This window comes from Bufo bufo, chromosome 10, assembly GCF_905171765.1.
Source record: "Bufo bufo chromosome 10, aBufBuf1.1, whole genome shotgun sequence".
Classification (NCBI taxonomy): Eukaryota; Metazoa; Chordata; class Amphibia; order Anura; family Bufonidae; genus Bufo; species Bufo bufo.
Window position 1 is genome coordinate 130,177,859 of NC_053398.1, and position 25,805 is coordinate 130,203,663.

Below are 25,805 nucleotides of genomic sequence, written 5' to 3' on the forward strand. Positions count from 1 at the left end.
ACCCTTTACAGCATTGGGGGTTGAATAATTTGGAACACAACTGTATACCATGGTCTCCTTTATCCCCACCTTGGATGTGTCCCCACCCCCCAACCCTACCCAATTATTTCCCACTTGCTTTGGCAATGCTAAAATGTATTTTGTCCTGCCAATAAAGCTTATTTTATTTGATTTGACAACCCCCAAAGACCCCCCCTGAGGCTTTAGGTGAGGATGCTTCCCACCCAACACCCAGCATTCACAGAGACTGTTTATCTCAATTAGAAAGAGACTTCGTTAAATTCTAGGAAGAACTTCAAAGAAGCCGAAGTGACAAAAATGCAAAAAACAAAGCACTTAATGAAATAAACAAACTCAAATGTGAATTTGCAGCAGCTCTGGGAGAAATGCAATGTAAACTGCATGCCCTACAACAAGAAAATAGAAAGCTACACCAAAAGATAACAGATCTAAAGACACAGATACAGAATCATGAAGGGGGGTCAGGGAACAACACAGACACATTGACAACCAGCATCCAGAACTTTATACCAAAGATCCGTAACACATTAACAACACCAGAAATTAATGTAACCACGCCAACCAATAGCGGATTGCTACACGCGAAGACAGAGCCAACAATTATTAGAACTCTAAGCACAAACCAACATGAGACCCAGTAACCGGACGGAACAGCACCCAGGAAACCTTCACCAAACAGAAAGTGGCCCGTAAGCCCCAATGTCCAGATACAGTACTAATCATAGACTCCAATGGGAACATGAGGCGGCTTTTCCCAAAAGAAAGGGTTAAAAAAAATAATTGTGCAACGATCGAACAAGTCACAGCAGTTATCAACGATTCACACTTCACCAATCCAACCAATATCATCATACATACGGATACAAATAACCTTCAAGACCATCAGCAACAGATCGTTGAACAGCTGACCCAGCTGGCAAAAACTGCACAACAGAAGTTCCTGGCCAGTAAAATAATAGTGTCATCCCTGCTGCCCAGAAAGGATGTGCCCAACGATAACATCCAAACCATTAACATTGAACTAGCAGCTAAGATCAGCTCCGTACCAAGCGTCACTCTGGCACAACACCCCGCCATCAACCGCCTTCATCTATATGACAGCAAACACATCAATAAGCAAGGAGTCAGCCTCCTGGCCAAAGAAATGAAGGACATTGTACTAAACAGAACCCCCCGGCCTAGACCCTACACAGGCCTATTTGGAGACAACAGGGAAAGTCTACTGACAACACAAAGACCTCAAGTATCAAACGCCACACCACAAACAGGAAACAAGGCCCTGTAATCCAACGCGGGCCACCAGAGGCAAAAACCATAGAGGAAATCACCTGCCTCACACAGAGAAATACAGAGCAGAGACCTAGACGAGATAAAAAACCTGCTCAGAACTTTATGGAGAACATTCAAGTGACTGGACAACACAAGCCTTATCTATAATACCAGAACCAGTCAGACCCCCAGCTCATCCTACGAAACCTGCTCATTACAAGGTATAAGGACCCGCTATGACATCCTTTATAATAAGCAGCTGGACTATCCAAGGTCTGAACACGTCAGCCTTTTGATGTAAAGTAAATGATCCAGACTTCACCCAGAGTTTGAGAAACATCGACATTCAAATCCTTATAGAAACATGGACAAAGGCAGAGAGTGAGTCCCTGGAACCCACTGGATACAGGGAAATCTCTGTCCCAGCCCTAAAAAATAAAACCACCAAACTTGGCCACTGTTCAGGAGGAATACTAGTGTGTTATAAAGTGGAGCTCCATGAGCAGATCAGAATGAGTCATATCTGGATCAGAATAGTCCGCTCCATCCTCACCTCTCAGTCCGACATCTACCTCTGTGCGGCCTACATACCACCACCTGAGTCCCCCTACTATAACCCAGAATGCTTTGAGATCCTGCAAAGGGAAGCCGCCCACTATCAAACCCTGGGCAAAGTCCTTATTATGGGAGACCTCAATGCCAGAATAGGCAGGGAAAGAGACTACCTGACCACAGATGGAAACATCTATATACATGGAGCACAGACCGACAGCGACAGCTCAGTACATACAGAGAGGAACAGTTACGACAGCACTGTAAATAAAAGTGGCAAAAAACTGTTGAATCTTTGCCGAAGCTTAGGACTCCACATCCTCAATGGTCGCACCAAGGGAGACTCTCTAGGAAGGACTACATTAAACTCCCATGTGGGTAGCAGCTTAGTGGACTACGCCATCACAGACATGGACCCCGCAAACATTGGGGCCTTCATAGTCAGCCCACAATCGCACTTGTCTGATCACAACCAAACATCCCTATATATTAAGTCCACAAACAAACCACCAGGACAAATACCTCAGCAGGCGGGGCTCTTCACACTACCTCCATCTTATAAGTGGTCCAAGACATCGGCTCAGAAATATAAAGAGGTGCACAATAAACCAGAAATCCATGGGATGCTCTACTACTTCAACAACAAGGTGTTTGAGATAAACCCAGAAGGAGTCAATCAAGCTGTAAGAGATCTTAATAATATATTTTACACCATGGCAGAAATGGCTGACCTGAAAAAGTATAGCCACCTGAAGCAAAAAGAAGATAAACCCAACACTTGGTTTGATGAGGAGTGCAGAGCTGTATGGAAAACCTTAAGACAGGCCTCAAATAAACAACACCAACCTACAGGAGAGGCAATACAAAACCCTCCTCAGAAGGAAAAAGCAAGAATATACCTCAACCAAATTTACACAGCTTCAAGATGCCCTCCAAGATAACTCCCTCTGGGAACTATGGAACCACCTGGGCACAAATGAGAAGAAAAACAACCTCCATATTCAGAACGGCAACATCTGGCTCCAGTATTTTAGAGACCTCTACAGAGACATCCCAAAAGAAGAACGTAACCCAGACCAAGAACAAATGAGGTAAAAACTGAAGAGCATGGAAGAGATACTTAAAGATTTCCAAAGCCCGCTAGATTCACCCATAACACTGCAGGAGATATCAGAGAGAATATCAACCATAAGAGGTAAGAAAGCCAGCGGCACAGATGGCATCCCACCCGAAAAGATTAAGTACAGCCCACCAGCAATATAGGCAGCCATAGCAAATCTGTACAACATCGTGCTAAGCGCTGGTTACTTGCCCCAAGCTTGAAACCAAGGTGTCATAACCCCAATATACAAGAGCGGGGACAGGTATGACCCGGCCAACTACCGAGGCATATGTGTCAGCAGCAATCTGGGGAAACTATTTAACAGTATCCTGAACTAGAGAATCCTCTTTCTCACCCAGCACATATAATAGATAGATAAATAAATAGACATGATCGATAGATATGAGATAGATAGATATGAGAAAGATAGATAGATAGATAGATACAGTACCTTGCAAAAGTATTCACCTCCCTTGACTTTTTTCGTATTTTGTTACATTACAGCCTTTAGTTCAATGTTTTGTCAATCTGAATTTCATGTGATGGATCAGAACACAATAGTCTAAGTCGGTGAAGTGAAATGAGAGAAAGATATAAAAAAAACTACTGTTTAGAAATAGAAAACAGAAAATTGGCATGTGCGTATGTATTCACTCCCTTTGTTAGGAAGCCCATAAAATGCTCTGGTGCAACCAATGACCTTCAGAAGTCACATAATTAGTAACATGATGTCCACCTGTGTGCAATCTAAGTGTCACATCACCTGTCATTACATATACACACCTTTTTTGAAAGGCCCCAAAGGCTGCAACACAAACACTGCCATGACGACCAAGGAACTCTCCAAACAAGTAAGGGGCAATGTTGTTGAGAAGTACAAGTCAGGGTTAGGTTATTAAAAAATATCCAAATCTTTGATGATCCCCAGGAGCACCATCAAATCTATCATAACCAAATGAAAAGAACATGGCACAACAGCAAACCAGCCAAAAGACGGCCGCCCACCAAAACTCACGGACCGGGCAAGGAGGGCATTAATCAGAGAGGCAGCACAGAGACCTAAGGTAACCCTGGAGGAGCTGCAGAGTTCCACAGCAGAGACTAGAGTATCTGTACATAGGACGACAATAAGCCGTACGCTCCATAGAGTTGGGCTTTATGGCAGAGTGTCCAGAAGAAAGCCATTACTTTCAGCTAAAAACAAAAAGGCACGTTGTGAGTGTGAAAAGGCAGGTGGGAGACTCCCAAAATGTATGGAGGAAAGTGCTCCGGTCTGATGAGACTAAAATTGAACTTTTTGGACATCCAAAGAAAACGTTATGTCTGGCGCAAACCCAACACATCACATCCCCCAAAGAACACCATCCCCACAGTGAAACATGGTGGCGGCAGCATCATGCTGGGGGATGGGACTGGGAAACTGGTCAGAGTTGAGGGAAAGATGGATGGTGCTAAATACAGGGATATTCTTGAGCAAAACCTGTCCCACTCTGTGCGTGATTTGAGGCTAGGACGGAGGTTCACCTTCCAGCAGGATAATGCCCCCAAACATACGGCCAAAGCAACACTTGAGTGGTTTAAGGGAAAACATGTAAATGTGTTGGAATGGCCTAGTCAAAGCCCAGATATCAATCTATGGCCTAGTCAAAGCCCAGATATCAATCTAATAGAAAATCTGTGGTCAGACTTAAAGATTGCTGTTCACAAGCGCAAATCATCCAACTTGAAGGAGCTGGAACAGTTCTGCAAGGAGGAATGGACAAAAATTCCAGGTTGTGAGGCACCAAAATACAAAAAAAAGTCAAGGGGGTGAATACTTTTGCAAGGCACTGTAGATAGATATGAGAGATAGATAGATAGATATGAGATAGATAGATACATACATGCATACATACATAGATATGAGATAGTGCATGCATATTCCAGGAGAGGGATAGAAGAATGTGTATATATAGTATAGATGTGTCTTTTGTTTGGAACAATATATGAAATACGATTTTGGGGCCTAAATTAAGTTACATCTACCCATTCAGTAGTCTTTTGTTTGTGCTTTTGCAACCTTCTGACACGTGTTCACACAGCGTGGATTGGTCTCATGTCTTTGGATTTTTTATTTCTGGCTACGCATACCCGTATTTTTCGCTTTATAAGACGCACCTGATGATAAGACGCACCTAGGTTTTTGAGGAGGAAAATAATAAAAAAATATTTTCAACCAAAAGGTGTGCTTTTGGTAGCTTTTGAACTAATGGTGGTCTGTGGATGACACTGTTATGAGGGGTCTGTGGATGACGCACTGTTATGGGGGGATCTGTGGATGACGCACTGTTATGGGGGATCTGTGGATGACGCACTGTTATGGGGATCTGTGGATGACGCACTGTTATGGGGGGATCTGTGGATGACGCACTGTTATGGGGATCTGTGGATGACGCACTGTTATGGGGGGATCTGTGGATGACGCACTGTTATGGGGATCTGTGGATGACACTGTTATGGGGGATCTGTGGATGACGCACTGTTATGGGGATCTGTGGATGACGCACTGTTATGGGGGATCTGTGGATGACGCACTGTTATGGGGATCTGTGGATGACGCACTGTTATGGGGGGATCTGTGGATGACACTGATGGGGGATCTGTGGATGACACTGATGGGGGATCTGTGGATGACACTGATGGGGGATCTGTGGATGACAATGATGGGGGATCTGTGGATGACACTGATGGGGGATCTGTGGATGACACTGATGGGGGGATCTGTGGATGACACTGATGGGGGGATCTGTGGATGACTCTGATGGGGGGATCTGTGGATGACACTGATGGGGGGATCTGTGGATGACACTGATGGGGGGATTTGTGAATGACAGAGGGGGGATCTGTGGATGACACTTATGTCATCCACAGATCCCCATAAGTGTCATCTACAGATCCCCCATCAGATGCATCAGTGTGGAGGGAGGAGGCGGGGCCCGGTGTAGTGACTCTACTCTAATACACCGGGCCCCGCAACTGTTAAACATTCAATCTGATAGTATATGCTCTGTACGGGCGGCTCTTACTATAGTACCATAAGTATAGCGCAGACCGTCATCTCCATCGGACATGCGCCGCTTGCCGCAGCTCCCTCTGTCATGCGCCGTCTGCTCTAGCTCCCTCTGTCATGCGCCGCCTGCCCCAGCTTCCTCCTCATGCGCCGCCTGCCTGCTTATCTCACTTTATGAATGTACAGGCAGGCGGCACATGACAGAGGAAGCTGGGGCAGGCGGCGCATGACAGAGGGAGCTGGAGCAGACGGCGCATGAGGAAGGAGGTGCGGCAAGCGGCGCATGACCGATGGAGATGCCGGTCTGCGCTATACTTACGGTACTATAGTAAGAGCCGCCCGTACAGAGCTTATACTATCAGATTGAATGTTTAACAGTTGCGGGGCCCGGTGTATTAGAGTAGAGTCACTGCACCGGGCCCCGCCTCCTCCCTCCACACTGTCACGGATACTTCGCTGGCCGCGCTGTGCAGCATAGCGGCCAGCGAAGTATTCGCTTTATAAGACGCACGGCAATTTTCCCCCCACTTTTGGGGGGGAAAAAGTGTGTCTTATAAAGCGAAAAATACGGTATATGTAAAGATTCATTGCTTTAATTCTGCATTTGGTCTTTAATTCTGCATTTGGTTACTTGCCCCAAGCTTGAAACCAAGGTGTCATAACCCCAATATACAAGAGCGGGGACAGGTATGACCCGGCCAACTACCGAGGCATATGTGTCAGCAGCAATCTGGGGAAACTATTTAACAGTATCCTGAACCAGAGAATCCTCTTTCTCACCCAGCACATATAATATGATAGATAGATAGATAAATAGACATGATCGATAGATATGAGATAGATAGATAGATAGATAGATAGATAGATAGATAGATAGATAGATACAGTGCCTTGCAAAAGTATTCACCCCCCTTGACTTTTTTCGTATTTTGTTACATTACAGCCTTTAGTTCAATGTTTTGTCAATCTGAATTTCATGTGATGGATCAGAACACAATAGTCTAAGTTGGTGAAGTGAAATGAGAAAAAGATATAAAAAAAACTACTGTTTAGAAATAGAAAACAGAAAATTGCCATGTGCGTATGTATTCACTCCCTTTGTTAGGAAGCCCATAAAATGCTCTGGTGCAACCAATGACCTTCAGAAGTCACATAATTAGCGACATGATGTCCACCTCTGTGCAATCTAAGTGTCACATCACCTGTCATTACATATACACACCTTTTTTGAAAGGCCCCAAAGGCTGCAACACCAAAGCAAGAGGCATCACTAACCAAACACAGCCATGACGACCATGGAACTCTCCAAACAAGTAAGGGACAATGTTGTTGAGAAGCACAAGTCAGGGTTAGGTTATTAAAAAATATCCAAATCTTTGATGATCCCCAGAAGCTCCATCAAATCTATCATAACCAAATGGAAAGAACATGGCACAACAGCAAACCTGCCAAGAGACGGCCGCCCAACAAAACTCACGGACCGGGCAAGGAGGGCATTAATCAGAGAGGCAGCACAGAGACCTAAGGTAACCCTGGAGGAGCTGCAGAGTTCCACAGCAGAGACTAGAGTATCTGTACATAGGACGACAATAAGCCGTACAGTCCATAGAGTTGGGCTTTATAGCAGAGTGGCCAGAAGAAAGCCATTACTTTCACCGGGCCCCGCAACTGTTAAACATTCAATCTGATAGTATAAGCTCTGTACGGGCGGCTCGGCCTGTGGGAGACTCCCAAAATGTATGGAGGAAGGTGCTCCGGTCTGATGAGACTAAAATTGAACTTTTTGGCCATCAAAGAAAACGCTATGTCTGGCGCAAACCCAACACATCACATCCCCCAAAGAACACCATCCCCACAGTGAAACATGGTGGTGGCAGCATCGTGCTGGGGGGATGGGACTGGGAAACTGGTCAGAGTTGAGGGAAAGATGGATGGTGCTAAATACAGGGATATTCTTGAGCAAAACCTGTCCCACTCTGTGCGTGATCTGAGGCTCGGACTGAGGTTCACCTTCCAGCAGGACAATGACCCCAAACATACGGCCAAAGCAACACTTGAGTGGTTTAAGGGAAAACATGTAAATGTGTTGGAATGGCCGAGTCACAGCCCAGATCTCAATCTAATAGAAGATCTGTGGTCAGACTTAAAGATTGCTGTTCACAAGCGCAAACCATCCAACTTGAAGGAGCTGGAGCAGTTCTGCAAGGAGGAATGGGCAAAAATTCCAGGTTGTGAGGCACCAAAATACAAAAAAAGTCAAGGGGGGTGAATACTTTTGCAAGTCACTGTAGATAGATATGAGAGATAGATAGATAGATATGAGATACATACATACATACATACATGCATACATAGATATGAGATAGTGCATGCATATTCCAGGAGAGGGATAGAAGAATGTATATATAGTATAGATGTGTCTTTTGTTTGGAACAATATGTGAAATCCGATTTTGGGGCCTAAATTAAGTTACATTTACCCATTCAGTCGTTTTTTGTTTGTGCTTTTGCAACCTTCTGACACGTGTTCACACAGCGTGGATTGGTCTCATGTCTTTGGATTTTTTATTTCTGGCTACGCATATATGTAAAGATTCATTGCTTTAATTCTGCATTTGGTCTTTAATTCTGCATTTGGTAAGTGTTTTTATAAAGTTTTATAAATACTGTTTTCTGTTACAAATAGTTACATGCAATGATGCTGTTTTTATACAACTTGGCAAAACATGCCATGAATGTTGTATATCTGTGATAGATGCGGTGATCAAATCGGACAAAAAAATATTTGCTATTGTCAATATTTATAATATTATTTTATTAAACACGATTGTATATGATTAAACATAATTTCCTGACAGAATAAGGCGTGGTTTAAGACGGGTGATGGGCGGCGCTTTGTGTTGGACTGGGAAGGGTTGTGGGCAGGGTGGGCGGGGTTATGGGCAGGAAAAGGGGCGTGTCGACCTGTCACTTTTAGTTTGACGGAAGCTATATAGGCTATACTACTACCGTGATTTAATATCAGCAACCTCACATCACAGCGCACAGGACATGGCGATTCTGCCGCACATTCTGCTCCTCAGCGCCTTAATTCTAACAGCAATTGGAACAGGTGAGAACCGGGGTGCAAGATACTACAGGGCAGGATACCAGGGAGTAATACACAACTCTAGTAATAATGATGTTACATAGCGAGCTTTCAAGACATCACCAGTCCCTTCATCAGGCGTGCTACAAGAGTATATGTAGAAACAGCAATATATATACAATAAGAACAGAGACATGGGGGAATGAATGGACATTTGAAAAACAACAGAACAATAGAATATCAAAGATCGTGAGAATGAGTCCTTAATTATCTCACAGATAAGGGGTGTGAAAGTTTTATGGTCTCTAATTTGATGTTATTTCAGAGACCTGGTGCCCCCATACTTGTAGTGTGTCATAAATCCCAGGGACAAATTCAGTCCAGTATTTAAAGTGTCAAGCAGTGTTATCAATTTATATTCCCAAATTCTTCTGGCTCTTTGAGAATTGAAAATACCTTTTAATATGAGAACTTTCATGTGTTCTTTATTGTGTCCTGGTCTACAGAAATTCTTAGCCACAGGAAAGTGTAGCTTCTTCTCTTTAATACTTGCATTGAGTCTCTGTCCTGTTTCTCCAATGTAGATGCCCCCAACAGGACATTTAGTGCAGAGAATCCAATAAATTACATTAGATGTAGAAGGTGTGAATGTCCCAGGGATCTTATAGTCCTGCTGTGTGTTGAGGAACCAGATCTTATCTGTTGTCATTATTTGGAAGCAGGTTTTGCATCTTCTTATATTACAGGGTTGGGTTGGGTGGTACATGGCCTTGAACTTGATCTGATCTTGTCAGGAAGCTAGTAAGGGGGGATCTGGGAAGATTGTTTTTAATCGGTCATCCTTATGTAAGACATAGTGTCATTTTTTGCAGTTTTCCTCAGTACCTCTAGTTGTGGGTTGTAGGTCACAACCAGAGGTACGCGCTGGTTCTGTTTCTTTTCAATGTATTGGAGAAGTTGACTTGTGGAGATCTTGGTGGCTCTTGTGATCTGATCTTCAATTGAAGCAGGATGATAGCCCTGGCGTAAAAATGTAATTTTCAGATATTGTAAATGCTCATCCCTGTCTGATGGGCAGAAGATTCTTTAATTCCATCTGTGTACGGTACATTATGGTATCCTCCATATTGTCTGGTACCATGTTAGCCAATAGAAAACTAGTTTAGTGCTATTATTAGGAGAAATGGTATCAAAAGAAAATAAAAGGTATCAAATCTGCAATACTGCAATAATTTATTATTATAAAGTAATATTTTTGTGCATAGAAGCAGTATTATAGCAGTTATATTCTCGTATAGAGGAGAAGTATTTTAGTATTTATATTCCTATACATAGGACGCAATATTATAGTAGTTATATTCTTGTATATAGAAGGCAGTATTATAGTAGTTATATTCTTGTATATAGAAGGCAGTATTATAGTAGTTATATTCTTGTACATAGGAGGCAGTATTATAGTAGTTATATTCTTGTACATAGGAGCAGTACTATAGTAGTTATATTCTTGTACATAGGAGCAGTATTATAGTAGTTATATTCTTGTACATAGGAGCAGTATTATAGTAGTTATATTCTTGTACATAGGAGGCAGTATTATAGTAGTTATATTCTTGTACATAGGAGCAGTATTATAGTATTATATTCTTGTACATAGGAGCAGTATTATAGTAGATATATTGTTGTACATAGGAGCATTATTATAGTAGTTATATTCCTGTACATAGGAGGCAGTATTATAGTAGTTATATCCTTGTACATAGGAGGCAGTATTATAGTAGTTATATTCTTGTACATAGGAGCAGTATTATAGTAGTTATATTCTTGTAAATAGGAGGCAGTATTATAGTAGTTATATTCTTGTACATAGGAGCAGTATTATAGTAGTTATATTCTTGTACATAGGAGGCAGTATTATAGTAGATATATTCCTGTACATAGGAGGCAGTATTATAGTAGTTATATTCTTTTATTAAACAATCTGGGTGGTGTTCAGTCAGGCTAAGAATTATCAAAAAGACGGGCTAGATTATAAAGATATTAGATTGTTCTTACAGCCAAATCCACAGTTATTTCATATTATCTTGAGCGTTGTTATAAACTCTGATGTATGTTATTTCCAAGATAAACATAAGTAAAAAATGTATAAAGAAAGCACAGAGAATAAAACATCATATTGGCAAAAAAACGCATATATTATAGTAGTTATATTCTTGTACATAGGAGCAGTATTATAGTAGTTATATTCTTGTACATAGGAGCATTATTATAGTAGTTATATTCTTGTACATAGGAGGCAGTATTATAGTAGTTATATTCCTGTACATAGGAGCAGTATTATAGTAGTTATATTCTTGTACATAGGAGGCAGTATTATAGTAGTTATATTCTTGTACTTAGGAGCAGTACTATAGTAGTTATATTCTTGTACATGGGAGAAGTATTATAGTAGTTATATTCTTGTACATAGGAGCAGTATTATAGTAGTTATATCCTTGTACATAGGAGGCAGTATTATAGTAGTTATATTCTTGTACATAGGAGGCAGTATTATAGTAGTTATATTCTTGTACATAGGAGGTAGTATTATAGTAGTTATATCCTTGTACATAGGAGCAGTATTATAGTAGTTATATTCTTGTACATAGGAGCAGTATTATAGTAGTTATATTCTTGTACATAGAAGGCAGTATTATAGTAGTTATATTCTTGTACATAGGAGGCAGTATTATAGTAGTTATATCCTTGTACATAGGAGGCAGTATTATAGTAGTTATATCCTTGTACATAGGAGGCAGTATTATAGTAGTTATATTCTTGTACATAGGAGCAGTATTATAGTAGTTATATTCTTGTACATGGGAGAAGTACTATAGTAGTTATATTCTTGTACATAGGAGCAGTATTATAGTAGTTATATTCTTGTACATAGGAGCAGTATTATAGTAGTTATATTCTTGTACATAGGAGGCAGTATTATAGTAGTTATATTCTTGTACATAGGAGCAGTACTATAGTAGTTATATTCTTGTACATGGGAGAAGTAGTATAGTAGTTATATTCTTGTACATAGGAGCAGTATTATAGTAGTTATATCCTTGTACATAGGAGGCAGTATTATAGTAGTTATATTCTTGTACATGGGAGAAGTACTATAGTAGTTATATTCTTGTACATAGGAGCAGTATTATAGTAGTTATATTCTTGTACATAGAAGCGGTATTATAGTAGTTATATTCTTGTACATAGGAGCAGTATTATAGTAGTTATATTCTTGTACATAGGAGGCAGTATTATAGTAGTTAAAATTCTTGTACATAGAAGTATTATAGTAGTTATATTCTTGTACATAGAAGGCAGTATTATAGTAGTTATATTCTTGTACATAGAAGGCAGTATTATAGTATTTATATTCTTGTACATGGGAGAAGTACTATAGTAGTTATATTCTTGTACATAGGAGAAGTATTATAGTAGTTATATTCTTGTACATAGGAGAAGTATTATAGTAGTTATATTCTTGTACATAAGAGCAGTATTATAGTAGTTATATTCTTGTATATAGGAGCAGTATTATAGTAGTTATATTCTTGTACATAGAAGGCAGTATTATAGTAGTTATATTCTTGTACATAGGAGGCAGTATTATAGTAGTTATATTCTTGTGCATAGGAAGCAGTATTATAGTAGTTATATACTTGTACATAGTAAAAGTATTATAGTAGTTATATTATTGTACATAGGAGCAGTATTATAGTAGTTATATTCATGTACATAGGAGCAGTATTATAGTAGTTATATTCTTGTACATAGGAGAAGTATTATAGTAGTTATATTCTTGTACATAGGAGGCAGTATTATAGTAGTTATATTCTTGTACATAGGAGAAGTATTATAGTAGTTATATTCTTGTACATAAGAGCTGTATTATAGTAGTTATAGTCTTGTACATAAGAGCAGTATTATAGTAGTTATATTCTTGTAGATAGGAGCAGTATTATAGTAGTTATATTCTTGTACATAGGAGAAGTATTATAGTAGTTATATTCTTGTACATAGGAGCAGTATTATAGTAGTTATATTCTTGTACATAGGAGGCAGTATTATAGTAGTTATATTCTTGTACATAGGAGAAGTATTATAGTAGTTATATTCTTGTACATAGGAGCAGTATTATAGTAGTTATATTCTTGTACATAGGAGGCAGTATTATAGTAGTTATATTCTTGTACATAGGAGGCAGTATTATAGTAGTTATATTCTTGTACATAGGAGAAGTATTATAGTAGTTATATTCTTGTACATACGAGCTGTATTATAGTAGTTATATTCTTGTACATAAGAGCTGTATTATAGTAGTTAATGTAGAAAAATGTTTTTGTTTATAGATCCAAATGATGAAAGGCCATTAGTGACCACGAAATATGGAAAACTACGAGGTGTTACGGTGCCAGTAAAGGAAACATCAAGAGTCGTTGATGTATTTTATGGAGTACCTTTTGCAAAACCTCCAGTCGGACCTCTAAGATTTGCTAGCCCACAACCTCCTGAGCCCTGGAGCTCTGTTAGAGACGCCTCCAAGTATGCCCCCATGTGAGTCCATGTATTTGTGGTGCAATTGAATATAAACTGTATGTTCTTTGAGTTCCAAGACATTTTAAGAACTTCTAAGGACAATTTTTCTCATGACTGTGTATACATATATTATAGTGAAGGGGGTGAACACATTTTCATTCCATTGTAGCAATGTGGCCTGTTCCACAAAAAAAACAAGTGGTGAATACTTTCACAAGTAATTGTACACCACTTTAGGCTACATGCACACAACCATGCCGTTTTTTTGCGGTCCGCAAACCGCGGATCCGCAAAAAAAGGAAGCCGCCCGTTTGCGGAACGGAACGGGCGGCCCACTGTAGACATACATATTCTTGTCTGGACAAGAATAGGACATGCTATATTTTTTTTGCGGGGCCTCGGAACGGAGTGCTGTCCGCATCTTTTGCGGCTCTATTGAAGCGAATGGGTCCGCATCTGAGCCACAAAAACTGCGGCTCGGATGCAGACCCGAAAAACGGTCGTGTGCATGAGGCCTTACTGATACGTATATTTACAAGACCATTGACATAGATTGAGAATGAGATACATTTCATTGCTTCTGTATATTTCAGGTGTTTACAGCTTGAACTGGTTACAAATAAATCAAAAGCCGGTGACCAATCCTCCATTGTGCTGCCCCCGATCTCGGAGGACTGCCTGTACATGAATGTGTACACTCCAACCGACAGACACAAGAAATCCAAATTACCTGTAAGTGCCAGGAAATCAGAGGGAAATACATTGATACTTCTTGCAATATTATAATTTTGCAATGTTTGTTTTCCAGCATAACTCTTGCCATACTTGGACAGATGCAGGTGCTTAGGACATGTTGGGAGTTGTAGTTTTGCAGAGAATTTCTCTTAAACGTTGTCTCTTGGTCTTTATGTAGCTAGTAAGTGCAGACACAATAGCATCATTCAGTGCAGATACCATAGATCCCCACTCTTTACTTTATGTACGTGCCGTTTATCGCCATTCATGTGAGTGATGTCATCTGCACCTTATAGACTGTCACCTTTCATGAGGTTCTCACATATGAGGCAGTGGCCCTATAAGAATTATGGCTTTCCAATAAATGTTAATCTGCTCCCCTTTTCCCTAGGTCATGTTCTATATACACGGTGGTGCGATGGTGTTGGGGACGGCCAGTACATATGATGGCTCTGCACTTAGCGCCTATGAGAACGTAGTGGTTGTGACCATACAGTACAGGCTGGGGATCCCAGGATTCTTCAGGTAAAGATCTAGCAGTGCTACATAATGTATGTTCAACAGAGATATGTACTGGTTACATATAGGGTTAATTTGCACAAAATATTCCGTAATTAAGTAAATATATTTAATGACTAATCTTCTACTAAGTATCTATCTGTATTGAACTCCAGAGCAGCATTCACAATTCTGCTGGTTGTAATTGAAAGCAGTGAACAGACATTAACCTTAACCCTTTATCTTAGATGTTATAATGCAGCGGAGAAGGGGAAGGGGGGGATGTCATATACACCACTGCCTTGTCCCCTCGCCTTCCACTCAGGCGGCAAACTGAGCATAAATACCACCTGCCCACAGTCCAGGCATCCCAAACACACTGCCACCATCTATTGCATTCAAATTACATTTGGAGCCAATAGAAACCCCAACAGCGCCCCACTTGCAAGCAAGCACACAATAACCCGACCGTACGTGTTCTGTAATGGAGCTAGGTTCAGAGCAGAAGGCACACCAATAAAGCTTTAGGCTTTGAAGGCTATGGACACTTTTCGATCAATTTTTTTAATTATTGCATTTTTATTGCATGTTGAGCTAAAAATACTGTATAATGATGCGGCTATGTACTGCATGCGACACTGTGTGTATAGGAAGGAGATGTGTGTATCTGCCCACTTATGAGAATTGAATACCACCGACAAACATTATTTCTTTCATCAATCGTGTTTTTATTTGGTTATTTGGTTTTTGTATATTTTATTAGTGGTTTTAATTTGGTTTTAGGGGGATTTAATTTAATGTACCCGGCATATATACCTCTATCAATAGTGATTAATATTTGATAGAGTGGTTTATATTTTCCTGCATCAGCCGGATAATTGAGAGCCTCCCGCAATAATATTTTCACTCAAGTTGTTTTTTGGTGTTACCACGGGAGAGTGCACCTATTCTGTGGTGCTTGAGCTACTGAGTGCACTTAATACACTCTGCAAATAGACTGAGTTGTAACCACACGTATCACAAAACTGCTCCCTCTGCAACACTCAAATTGTACCTGATTATGCAAATTATTAATCTGTAGGTTTTATCTGGAATGAGTTATGGCTTATGATAAATGAACTCACATTCCTGGTATTCAGTTGAAAAGCTTAGTTACCGGTTCAATGGGCTTGGGTGCAGAGATGGGGTCCACCTCGGTTTGGTAGTTGCTAATCAGGGTTCAGCAGGGCAGCTTTATTCCTGCTCCCAGTAACCCAATTCCCAGTCTCATCGGGACTCTTCAACTGGATTATCACAGGGGATGTATATTCCCCTCACTGGGTCTTCCTTGTTACAGACAATGCTACATAATGGTGGCATCACAGTATAGAGAGGCACACGACTTGTACATAACATCACATGACAGATACGATATGTTACTGGATAGAGGTGGGTCTCTAGGACATGACCAGATCCCTAATATTGCTAAAGACAACGTCACACCATTTACAAAACATTTACATAAAATCCTCCACAGATATTAGAGACTACAAGGTAGGCCCCAACACAGGGGCGGTTAGTATAGTCTATATACAATATAATTAGCTGAATATGATGTAATTCAGCTCTGAAGAATGTAGGATTGTGACTGCATCTCTGGAGTCTAATACAGGATAAGAAATGTAATATATGTACACAGTGACTGCACCAGCAGAATAGTGAGTGCAGCTCTGGAGTATAATACAGGATGTACCTCAGGATCAGTACAGGATAAGTAATGTAATGTACACAGTGACTGCACCAGCAGAATAGTGAGTGCAGCTCTGGAGTATAATACAGGATGTACCTCAGGATCAGTACAGGATAAGTAATGTAATGTACACAGTGACTCCACCAGCAGAATAGTGAGGGCAGCTCTGGAGTATAATACAGGAGGTAACTCAGGATCAGTACAGGATAAGTAATGTATGTACACAGTGACTGCACCAGCAGAATAGTGAGTGCAGCTCTGGAGTATAATACAGGATGTACCTCAGGATCAGTACAGGATAAGTAATGTAATGTACACAGTGACTGCACCAGCAGAATAGTGAGTGCAGCTCTGGAGTATAATACAGGATGTACCTCAGGATCAGTACAGGATAAGTAATGTAATGTACACAGTGACTCCACCAGCAGAATAGTGAGGGCAGCTCTGGAGTATAATACAGGAGGTAACTCAGGATCAGTACAGGATAAGTAATGTATGTACACAGTGACTGCACCAGCAGAATAGTGAGTGCAGCTCTGGAGTATAATACAGGATGTACCTCAGGATCAGTACAGGATAAGTAATGTAATGTACACAGTGACTGCACCAGCAGAATAGTGAGTGCAGCTCTGGAGTATAATACAGGATGTACCTCAGGATCAGTACAGGATAAGTAATGTAATGTACACAGTGACTGCACCAGCAGAATAGTGAGTGCAGCTCTGGAGTATAATACAGGAGGTAACTCAGGATCAGTACAGGATAAGTAATGTATGTACACAGTGACTCCACCAGCAAAATAGTGAGTGCAGCTCTGGAGTCTAATACAGGATAAGAAATGTAATGTAATGTATGTACACAGTGACTGCACCAGCAGAATAGTGAGTGCAGCTCTGGAGTATAATACAGGATGTAACTCAGGATCAGTACAGAAGAAGTAATGTAATGTATGTACACAGTGCCTGCACCAGCAGAATAGTGAGTGCAGCTCTGGGGTATAATACAGGATGTAACTAAATGATTTTCCTATTCCATGACGTAAAGTCATAGTTTTATTAAAGACACGGAGGCGAGTATTGCTTTCTCCTTCTTTACTGTCCACCAATAGCAGCAAAGAGAAAAAATTTACATACAGGAAACCATAGCAACCAAGGTCCCTCCCCTATGGCCCCTATAATAGGCCGCTCTTCCTCTGGACCTTCCTCTTTCTTTGAAAACCTGGTGCTGACATCACGAACATCCCAACGATAACTCCGAACTGTAACTGGAACGGAAAGTCCAACGCCAACGAAGCGCATTCAACTAGCCAACCTGGCTAAACTGTAAGAGGCATCAACCGGGAACACGGCATCTTAGAATGGAGAGAGCTTCATCCTGAAAAAGAAAACAGACCATAGGCCTAGGTGAAACAAGCATGTCAGGACAGAATGTCCGGAAGCCATCTACTCAAACTGACTCAATAGGTGTCAAGTGACTGAAGAACAATATAAATTGTAATAAATAACATGAAATACAATGGCAATTAAACAAGCCTTAGGACAATAAATACCTAAAACAAAACAACTAAAAAGGTTAATAATACATTGAGGCAATACTAAATGACCCCTGTAACAAAAAACAGCGAGGAGACCCAAGGGAGGGAACCAGGGCGGGCAATACTCGCCTCCGTGTCTTTAATAAAACTATGACTTTACGTCATGGAATAGGAAAATCATTTAGTTTTACAGCAAGACAGAGAGGCTTCATATTGCAAGTTCAAAGCCTGTCTATAATAGAAGCAAACAAATTAGACGGAGGGCGAAAATAAAATTCTCTGAACGTGGTAACATTTGACCAATCAGCCAAACGCATGACATCCTCCAATCTGGCCCCCGAAACCGCCAAGGCGGTGGCAGAGGCACCACGCGCGGAATGGGCCGTGAAGATAGAAGTGTCAATACCTGCTAGAGACATGACCCATTTAAGCCATCGTGCCAGCGTAGGGCTAGAAACTGGACCAAAAGGATGTCGGATCGAAAGGAACAACTGAGAAATGGCGGAAGACCGATGTGCCAAAGTTCTGGATTCGTACTCCTTAAGGCAAGCCACAGGACACAAAATAGGAGAGGAAGGAAAACTGGGATAGGAGACAGACCGGATGTTAGTCTTGGTTCGACGCGAAATGTTAAAGGTGACCCCATCCGGGGTAAAGGAACGAGCGTCGTAGTCAAGGGCCCTCACATCCGAGACCCTCTTGCAAGAAACAAGGCAAAACAATGCCAACAATTTTGCGGACAATTGCCTAAGTGTAAGGGCTGAATTCTCGGGCCAAGAGGATAAAAAGGAAAGGACCAGGGAGACGTCCCATGTAGTGGAAAAACGAGGCCGAGGGGGGCGAGCCAACCGTGACCCACGCAAAAGGCGGGACACAGAAGGATGTTGACCAGCCGAGACACCCTCGTACCCAGCATGGGAAGAAGAAATAGCGGACCTGAAAAGGTTGATGGTCCGATACGCCTTCCCCGCCTCGAAGAGAGAGGTGAGAAACTCCAGCAGGTGGGCTACAGGTGCCGAAACGGGATCCAAGTCCCGTTCCACGCACCAGTTAGCCCAAGTTCTCCAGGCTGCCCGGTAAGACTTTCTGGTACCGGGAGCCCATGCATTATCCAGTAACTGTCGAGTCGCTACCGAAATGCCCTCGACAGCTCCAGGTGTCCGGAGATCCGGCACACCAACAGCCGTAGGGATCCGTCGAGGAGAAGTGGATGGTGTAGACCCTGAGGGTTGCGCAGGAGATCCGGTCGGGTCGGGAGGAGAAGAGGTACCTCCACTAGGATCCTCATCAATGAAGGGAACCAGACTTGAGATCCCCAGAACGGAACCACCAACACCAAATCCGCCAGGTGACGTTGAACCTGGAGGAGAGTCCTCGGAATCATCGAGAAAGGAGGAAAAGCGTAAAGGCGGGATACCGACCAATCTTGGAGAAACGCATCCACCGCCACTGCTTCCGGATCTGGACGCCAGCTGAAAAACCGGACGAGTTGCCTGTTGAGCCGAGTAGCAAAGAGATCGACAGACATCGGACCCCATATCTCCGAGATTGCTGAGAAAACCTGTGGATCCAACTGCCAATCGCTGCCATCCGATAGGTAGCGTGAGTTCCAGTCCGCACGAACGTTGCTCCGCCCCAGTAAGTATTCCGCCTGTACCATGATGTCCCTGGACAGGCAAAACAACCAAAAATCCTTGGCTAACCGAGCCAAGGTTGCCGAGTGAGTACCTCCCAAACGGTTGACATACCGGACCGCCGATATATTGTCCATCCGTAGCCTGATGCACGCGTTGGCGATCCCGTTGGAGAAGCTCCTCACTGCAAACGAACCGGCTAGTAGCTCCAAGGCATTGATATGGAGGAGGGATTCCTCCGCTGACCAGGCTCCCCCCGTGGAGACCCCATTGCAGTGGGCGCCCCAGCCCTGGAGGCTCGCATCCGATTCGATGGTCAATTCCGGCAGAAATCCGAAGATCGCTCTGCCGTTCCACGCCTCCAGATTGGCAATCCACCAACTCAACTCCTCCCAGGCCTCAGAGTCCAGAACCACCGCGTCCACAAAGGAGGCACCGGTCCGAAGATGGGCGATCTTCAGCCGATGTACAGCCCGGTAGTGCAACGGGGCCGGAAACACAGCCTGAATCGATGAGGCCAACAAACCGATGATGCGAGCTAGGTGACGTAGTGAAAGGCGGGGAATGAGAAGAGCATGCCTCAACTCCTTGCGGATCGCCCGCAACTTCGCCGCCGGCAGACTGAGAGACTCCGAGAGCGAATCCACCATGAAACTCCATCCTCTGAGATGGGATGAGGGAAGACTTCTCCTTGTTGAGGAGGAAACCGAGATCCGACAGTAGGTTCACTGTCCACTGAAGATGTTCCAGTAGTCCCACCCTGGACTCGTGCATCAGCAAGATGTCATCCAGGTAGATGATGAGGCGTACGCCCCGAGTCCTCAACCATGACACGACCGGACGCAGCAACTTGGTGAAACACCAAGGGGCTGATGACAGTCCGAATGGTAGACAGGTAAACCTCCAGATCTCTCCTCTCCACCGGAACCGGAGCAGATCCCTGGAATGAATGGCCACTGGGACCGTCAGGTAAGCATCCTTCAGATCCAGCTTTACCATCCAGTCCCCGGGAACTAACAAGTCCCGAAGGAGGTGGATCCCCTCCATCTTGAAATGCCGGTAGCGTACTACCGAATTCAGAGCGCGAAGGTTGATGACAGGTCTCATCTGACCCCCTTTTTTCTGGACGAGGAAGATGTTGCTGACCACCCCCCCCCCCCCCCCCCATAAGGGGGCGCTCGCTCTATCACCTGTTTTTGCCTGGGAGAGACCAGTTCCGCGTCCACCAGAGCGCAATCTGGGCGCGACAAAGGTACGGGTGGAGGGGAGGGGATCAGGGAGGGAGAACCCGTGAGCTCTATGTGAAATCCCCTGACCGTGGTAAGTACCCATGGATCTGAGGTGATGAGACTCCAAGCATGAGAAAAAAGATGGAGTCTGCCCCCTACACAAGGTACCATAGAATCCCCAATCTGGGGAGGACTTACCCAAGGGTCTGCGATAGCTTGGATTGCCTCTGAAGGAGCGAGATCGCCATTGATTTCCTCTGGTAGAGAAGAAAGGTGACGGGTTGCGCTGGTCCTGGAAGGATGGTCGTTGTCCACCGGAACCTCTGTTTGCGCCACGGGCCTGAAAGTTTGCACGGCCGGACAGACGGCCCCTACTACTGCCGGCCCGATGAGAGACCCGTCCCTGGAATACCCTGCGCATAGAGGCCTGGGCCTTGTCAAGCGCAGTAAAGGTACCCACAAATCGGCTCATATCTTTAATGAAAGAATCCCCGAAGAGGAGACCCTGGGCGTCCTTACCCGCCTCTGTGAGAGCCAAATTCGCCAACTTGGGGTCGATTTTAAACAAGATGGCTTTGCGCCTCTCGATTGCCAAGGAGGTATTGGCGTTACCGGCAATGCAGATTGCCCTCTGGGTCCAACCCCGCAATTCTTCGGGGTCTATTGGGGAGCCCTCATTTCTAGCTGCCTCAGCTAATTCAAAAATCTTAGCCAGCGGGCCAAAGATATCCAAAACCTTGTCCTGGCAGCTGCGGAGAGCTGAATCCAGGCCCTTCTTAGGGTTCCAGACAGTTTTGGCCAAGAATTGTGACATCTTGGGGTCCACTACGGGGGTGTCACACACTTTGTTGGGCACTAATGGTCTGGGACACTCGGCCCTAAGTTTGTTCCGTGTCTCACGGCTAAGAGGGTGACTTACCCAATGTTCTAAATAAGACCCCACGTGGTCAGTGGGAAGCCACTCAGCCGAGCGCGGGTGATGCAGCTTCTCAGGGTCGAACATCGGTTCGCCTGATGCATCTAGCAAAGCCTCTGAACGGTTAACGTTAGATGAGGATGCCACATCTTTGGCAGAGGAGGCCGCAGTAGCGGATATAGGGGGACCCTGAACTGGGGGGGTGACATCCTCCTTTGACCCATAATCAAAGTCCGCAATAGCCTCCTCATCTGATGCTCTATCTGAGTCAGACATCTCAGGTGATTGTGCTCTAGCGCACTTCCATGTCCGCGCCCGTTCTGCCTGGCGGGAAAAGGCCCTTTTTCGTGAGCTATGCACGATTTCTGGGGTGGCAGGATGCGCACCAGTCAAAGTCTCCTGTGGCACAGGAGGGTCATTATAGGTAGGCTGCAGAGTAATACTAGGGTCTGGCAAGGACCTACTAGCTGGCTGGGCAGACAGAGCATGGGTAATGGTTTGCGACAAAATAGTCGACATGGAACCCATGGCCGCCATGATAGCGTCTGACACAGAGCGCTGCAGGGCCAGCGCCTGTGCATCCACCTCAGTGGAATTGTGACCCTCAGGGGAGGAGGGGGCATATTAATCGCAGGAGGTGTAGGGGCAGAGATGATCCCACAATATGGCCGTTAATAGAAACACCCTGGGTAATCCTAAGCGCTGGCTAAACCAGATGGCACCTGAATACAAAGCGACCGCAGCTAAAGGCAGTGAGAGCAGGAGCCGCCGACCGCAGAGCACAGGAGCTGGAGACACGCAGAACTGGAAGTGACGGAGGAACCGGAAGCCTGTCTGAGAAGCCCGCGAAACGCGGTAAGCTCTAATCCAAGACGGCCGCTGAGATCTCGCGAGATCTCGCGGCCGGCCGGGTTACTGAAGGCATTCCAAAATGGCCGCTGAGATCTCGCGGCCGGTCTGACTACCGAAAGCGCTCAGGAAAGGCGCTGCTGAAGCCTGGGAGAGGAGCCACCGCCCCCCAAACGTCAAGGGACGTGAGGAGACTGCTCCGGTGAGTAAAAGGGGAGCGCCGCACAAGCGAGCCGGATCGCCGCTGTGAGCGGTTGTAAGTAGTGGAGGGGGACTCAGGGAAGCGCAAGTGGGGGCAAACTAAAGCGCAGGGAATAAGCGCAGAGGCCCCAATAAACTTAGAAAAGGCTAAAAGCGGGAAGACAAAGCAAAAGGTAGCGCTGCTAGCAAAACAGGGTTAGTCACCCTGGGTTAAGAGCGCAAATAGACAAAAACACAAATCACTGATAAAAGAAATTTCACAAGTGCACTTATCTGGTGGCAGCAGCAAAGAAAGAGGAAGGTCCAGAGGAAGAGCGGCCTATTATAGGGGCCATAAGGGAGGGACCTTGGTTGCTATGGTTTCCTGTATGTAAATTTTTTCTCTTTGCTGCTATTGGTGGACAGTAAAGAAGGAGAAAGCAATATGAAGCCTCCGTGTCTTGCTGTAAAACTCAGGATCAGTTCAGGATAAGTAATGTATGTACACTGTGACTGCACCAGTAGAATAGTGAGTGCAGCTCTGGAGTATAATACAGGATGTAACTCAGGATCAGTACAGGATAAGAAATGTATGTACACAGTGACTGCACCAGCAGAATAGTGAGTGCAGCTCTGGGGTATAATGCAGGATGTAATTTGGGGTCAGTGCAGAATAAGTAAATTTGAGGTATATTTATTTGTTTTGTTTTCTGTAATGGTTTTCAATGGTTGTCGGCTTCAGACTCATGTACAATGTTTTTTTTTTTCACTTCAGTACTGGAGATAAGAAATTGCCGGGTAATTACGGGTTTCGGGACCAAGTTGCTGCCCTCCAATGGGTACAGAAAAACATTGCAGATTTTGGTGGTGACCCCAAGTCCGTCACTATATTTGGTGAATCTGCCGGTGCGATGTGCGTCTCCGCTATTGTAAGTTCTCTCTAGTGTTTGTTGTGTTTGTTATCTAGTTATCTATATTGAGCATCGATCGCTCCTGGGAAGCTTCCCATCCTGTGTCTGACTTCATAAGAATGTAATTTACTCACCTGAATTCTCCTTTTCCTTGAGGCTGAGGTCTCACCCAGGGCATTTATTCCACTCTTGCCAAAGGACAGACAATACATAAGTGGCAAATAAAAGGTTAACCCCAATCCACACCATCACTGTGAAGTATCCCAGACCTGGGAGTACCATATATAGGTATATATTGCTATAGTATTGTATGTTTGGCCGTATATTCCAATACTGTAAGTAAATAGTTGCCAGGGAACATGAAAAACCAGCCCGCTTTCCTCCTGGTAGGAGTGGGCTGGTCCTGCTTTCCTCCTGGTAGGAGTGGGCTGGTCCTGCTTTCCTCCTGGTAGGAGTGGGCTGGTCCTGCTTTCCTCCTGGTAGGAGTGGGCTGGTCCTGCTTTCCTCCTGGTAGGGGTGGGCTGGTCCTGCTTTCCTTCTGGTAGGAGTGGGCTGGTCCTGCTTCCTGCCAGGAGGGGAGTTCCAGAGCTGCCTTGGTGCGGAGAGGAAGCACATGTCTGAGCTCCTGCTCCTAAAAAGGATTCTCCAGAGAGAACAACAGCTAAAACCAATCCTCAAATACAGCCTTGAGAAGTCAGTCAGCACAGTGACAAGCTGAGACCAGCATTAAAAGACATTGCTGTGAGGTGAGGGATTATGGCTAAAACAACAATCACCTAGGATTAGAGATGAGCGAATCCTTGGATGTTCAAGTTCGACGGGTTCGGCCAAACTTTGTTTCAAAGTTTGGTTCGGGTACCCAAACTTGACCCTGAACCTGAACCCCATTGAAGTAAATGGGAACCCATACTTAGGTGCAGAAAAATTGCTGTAAAATAGCCATAGTAAGGGCTAGAGGGCTGCTTAATGAGCCAAAATGGGGGAAAGAGCTAAACAACTGCACTGTCATTCAATGTGGATAGGGAAGTGACTTAAAATAAAATAAAAATATAAAAAAATATAAAAATTATAATCTTAAACCAGGAGGCGGAGATCTAAGTGGAGTAGGAAATTGAGAAGGCTGTGGACGTGGTGGTGTAGGTGGAAGAGGTGGAGGAGGAAGCCAAAACTGTTTTTGTGTTTGTTTTTGCCTACTAATTCTGTGCGTGACCTTTAGCCATGTTTAAGGGTGCAGCCAGTATACTTCCCTACTGTGCCAATATAAGAAATAATAATCTTGAGCCAGGAAGTGGAGGTCCGATTGGAAGAGGAGGTGGACGTGGTGGTGGTGTAGGTGGAAGAGACGGAGGAGGCAGAGGAGGTAGCCAACTTTTTTTTGTTTTTTTGTTTGGGAAGGCCTCAAAATATTGGGAAATGGGAAACAGAACGCACAAACTGCGCTGGAGTATAACAATGGCTGGGTGTGGCTGGTATACTTCTCTACTCTGGCCAAGGTGCAGACAAGCCCTGTGGGATCCATGCCTGGTTCATTTTAGTGAACGTGAGCTTGTCCACATTGGCTGTGAACAGACGGATACGCCTGTCCCTGATCACACCCCCTGCAATACCTAACACACGTTCAGACAATACACTTGCTGTAGGGCAGGCCAGCACCTCCAAGGCATAAAGGGCAAGCTCAGGCCATATGTCAAATTTGGAGGCCCAGAAGTTAAATGGGGCAGACCCATCAGTCAGTTCGTGCAGACGTGTGCACACATACTCTTCCACCATGTTGCTGAAACGCTGCCTCCTGCTAAGACGGTCCATATCAGATGGTGGTGCTGGATGTTGTTGCATGCTGACAAAAGTTTTCCACATTTTGCCCATACCAACCCTCCCTTATGAGGTGGTAGCGGTGTGCCAGCTGCATTGGTGACTTCCTTCTCTTCCTACGCCTCG

At 44.0% G+C, this 25,805-nt stretch overlaps 1 protein-coding gene across 1 annotated transcript in view; it reads left to right on the forward strand.

Moving 5' to 3' along the window:
• The window catches only part of LOC120981117 (fatty acyl-CoA hydrolase precursor, medium chain-like), a 675,808-nt gene that overhangs the window by 628,503 nt on the left and 21,500 nt on the right, over positions 1–25,805 (forward strand). The window contains exons 2-5 of the mRNA XM_040410615.1: positions 13,466–13,670; positions 14,246–14,384; positions 14,779–14,912; positions 23,732–23,885. Coding sequence (XP_040266549.1) covers positions 13,466–13,670; positions 14,246–14,384; positions 14,779–14,912; positions 23,732–23,885 — 632 coding nt within the window. The remainder of the gene's footprint in view (positions 1–13,465; positions 13,671–14,245; positions 14,385–14,778; positions 14,913–23,731; positions 23,886–25,805) is intronic.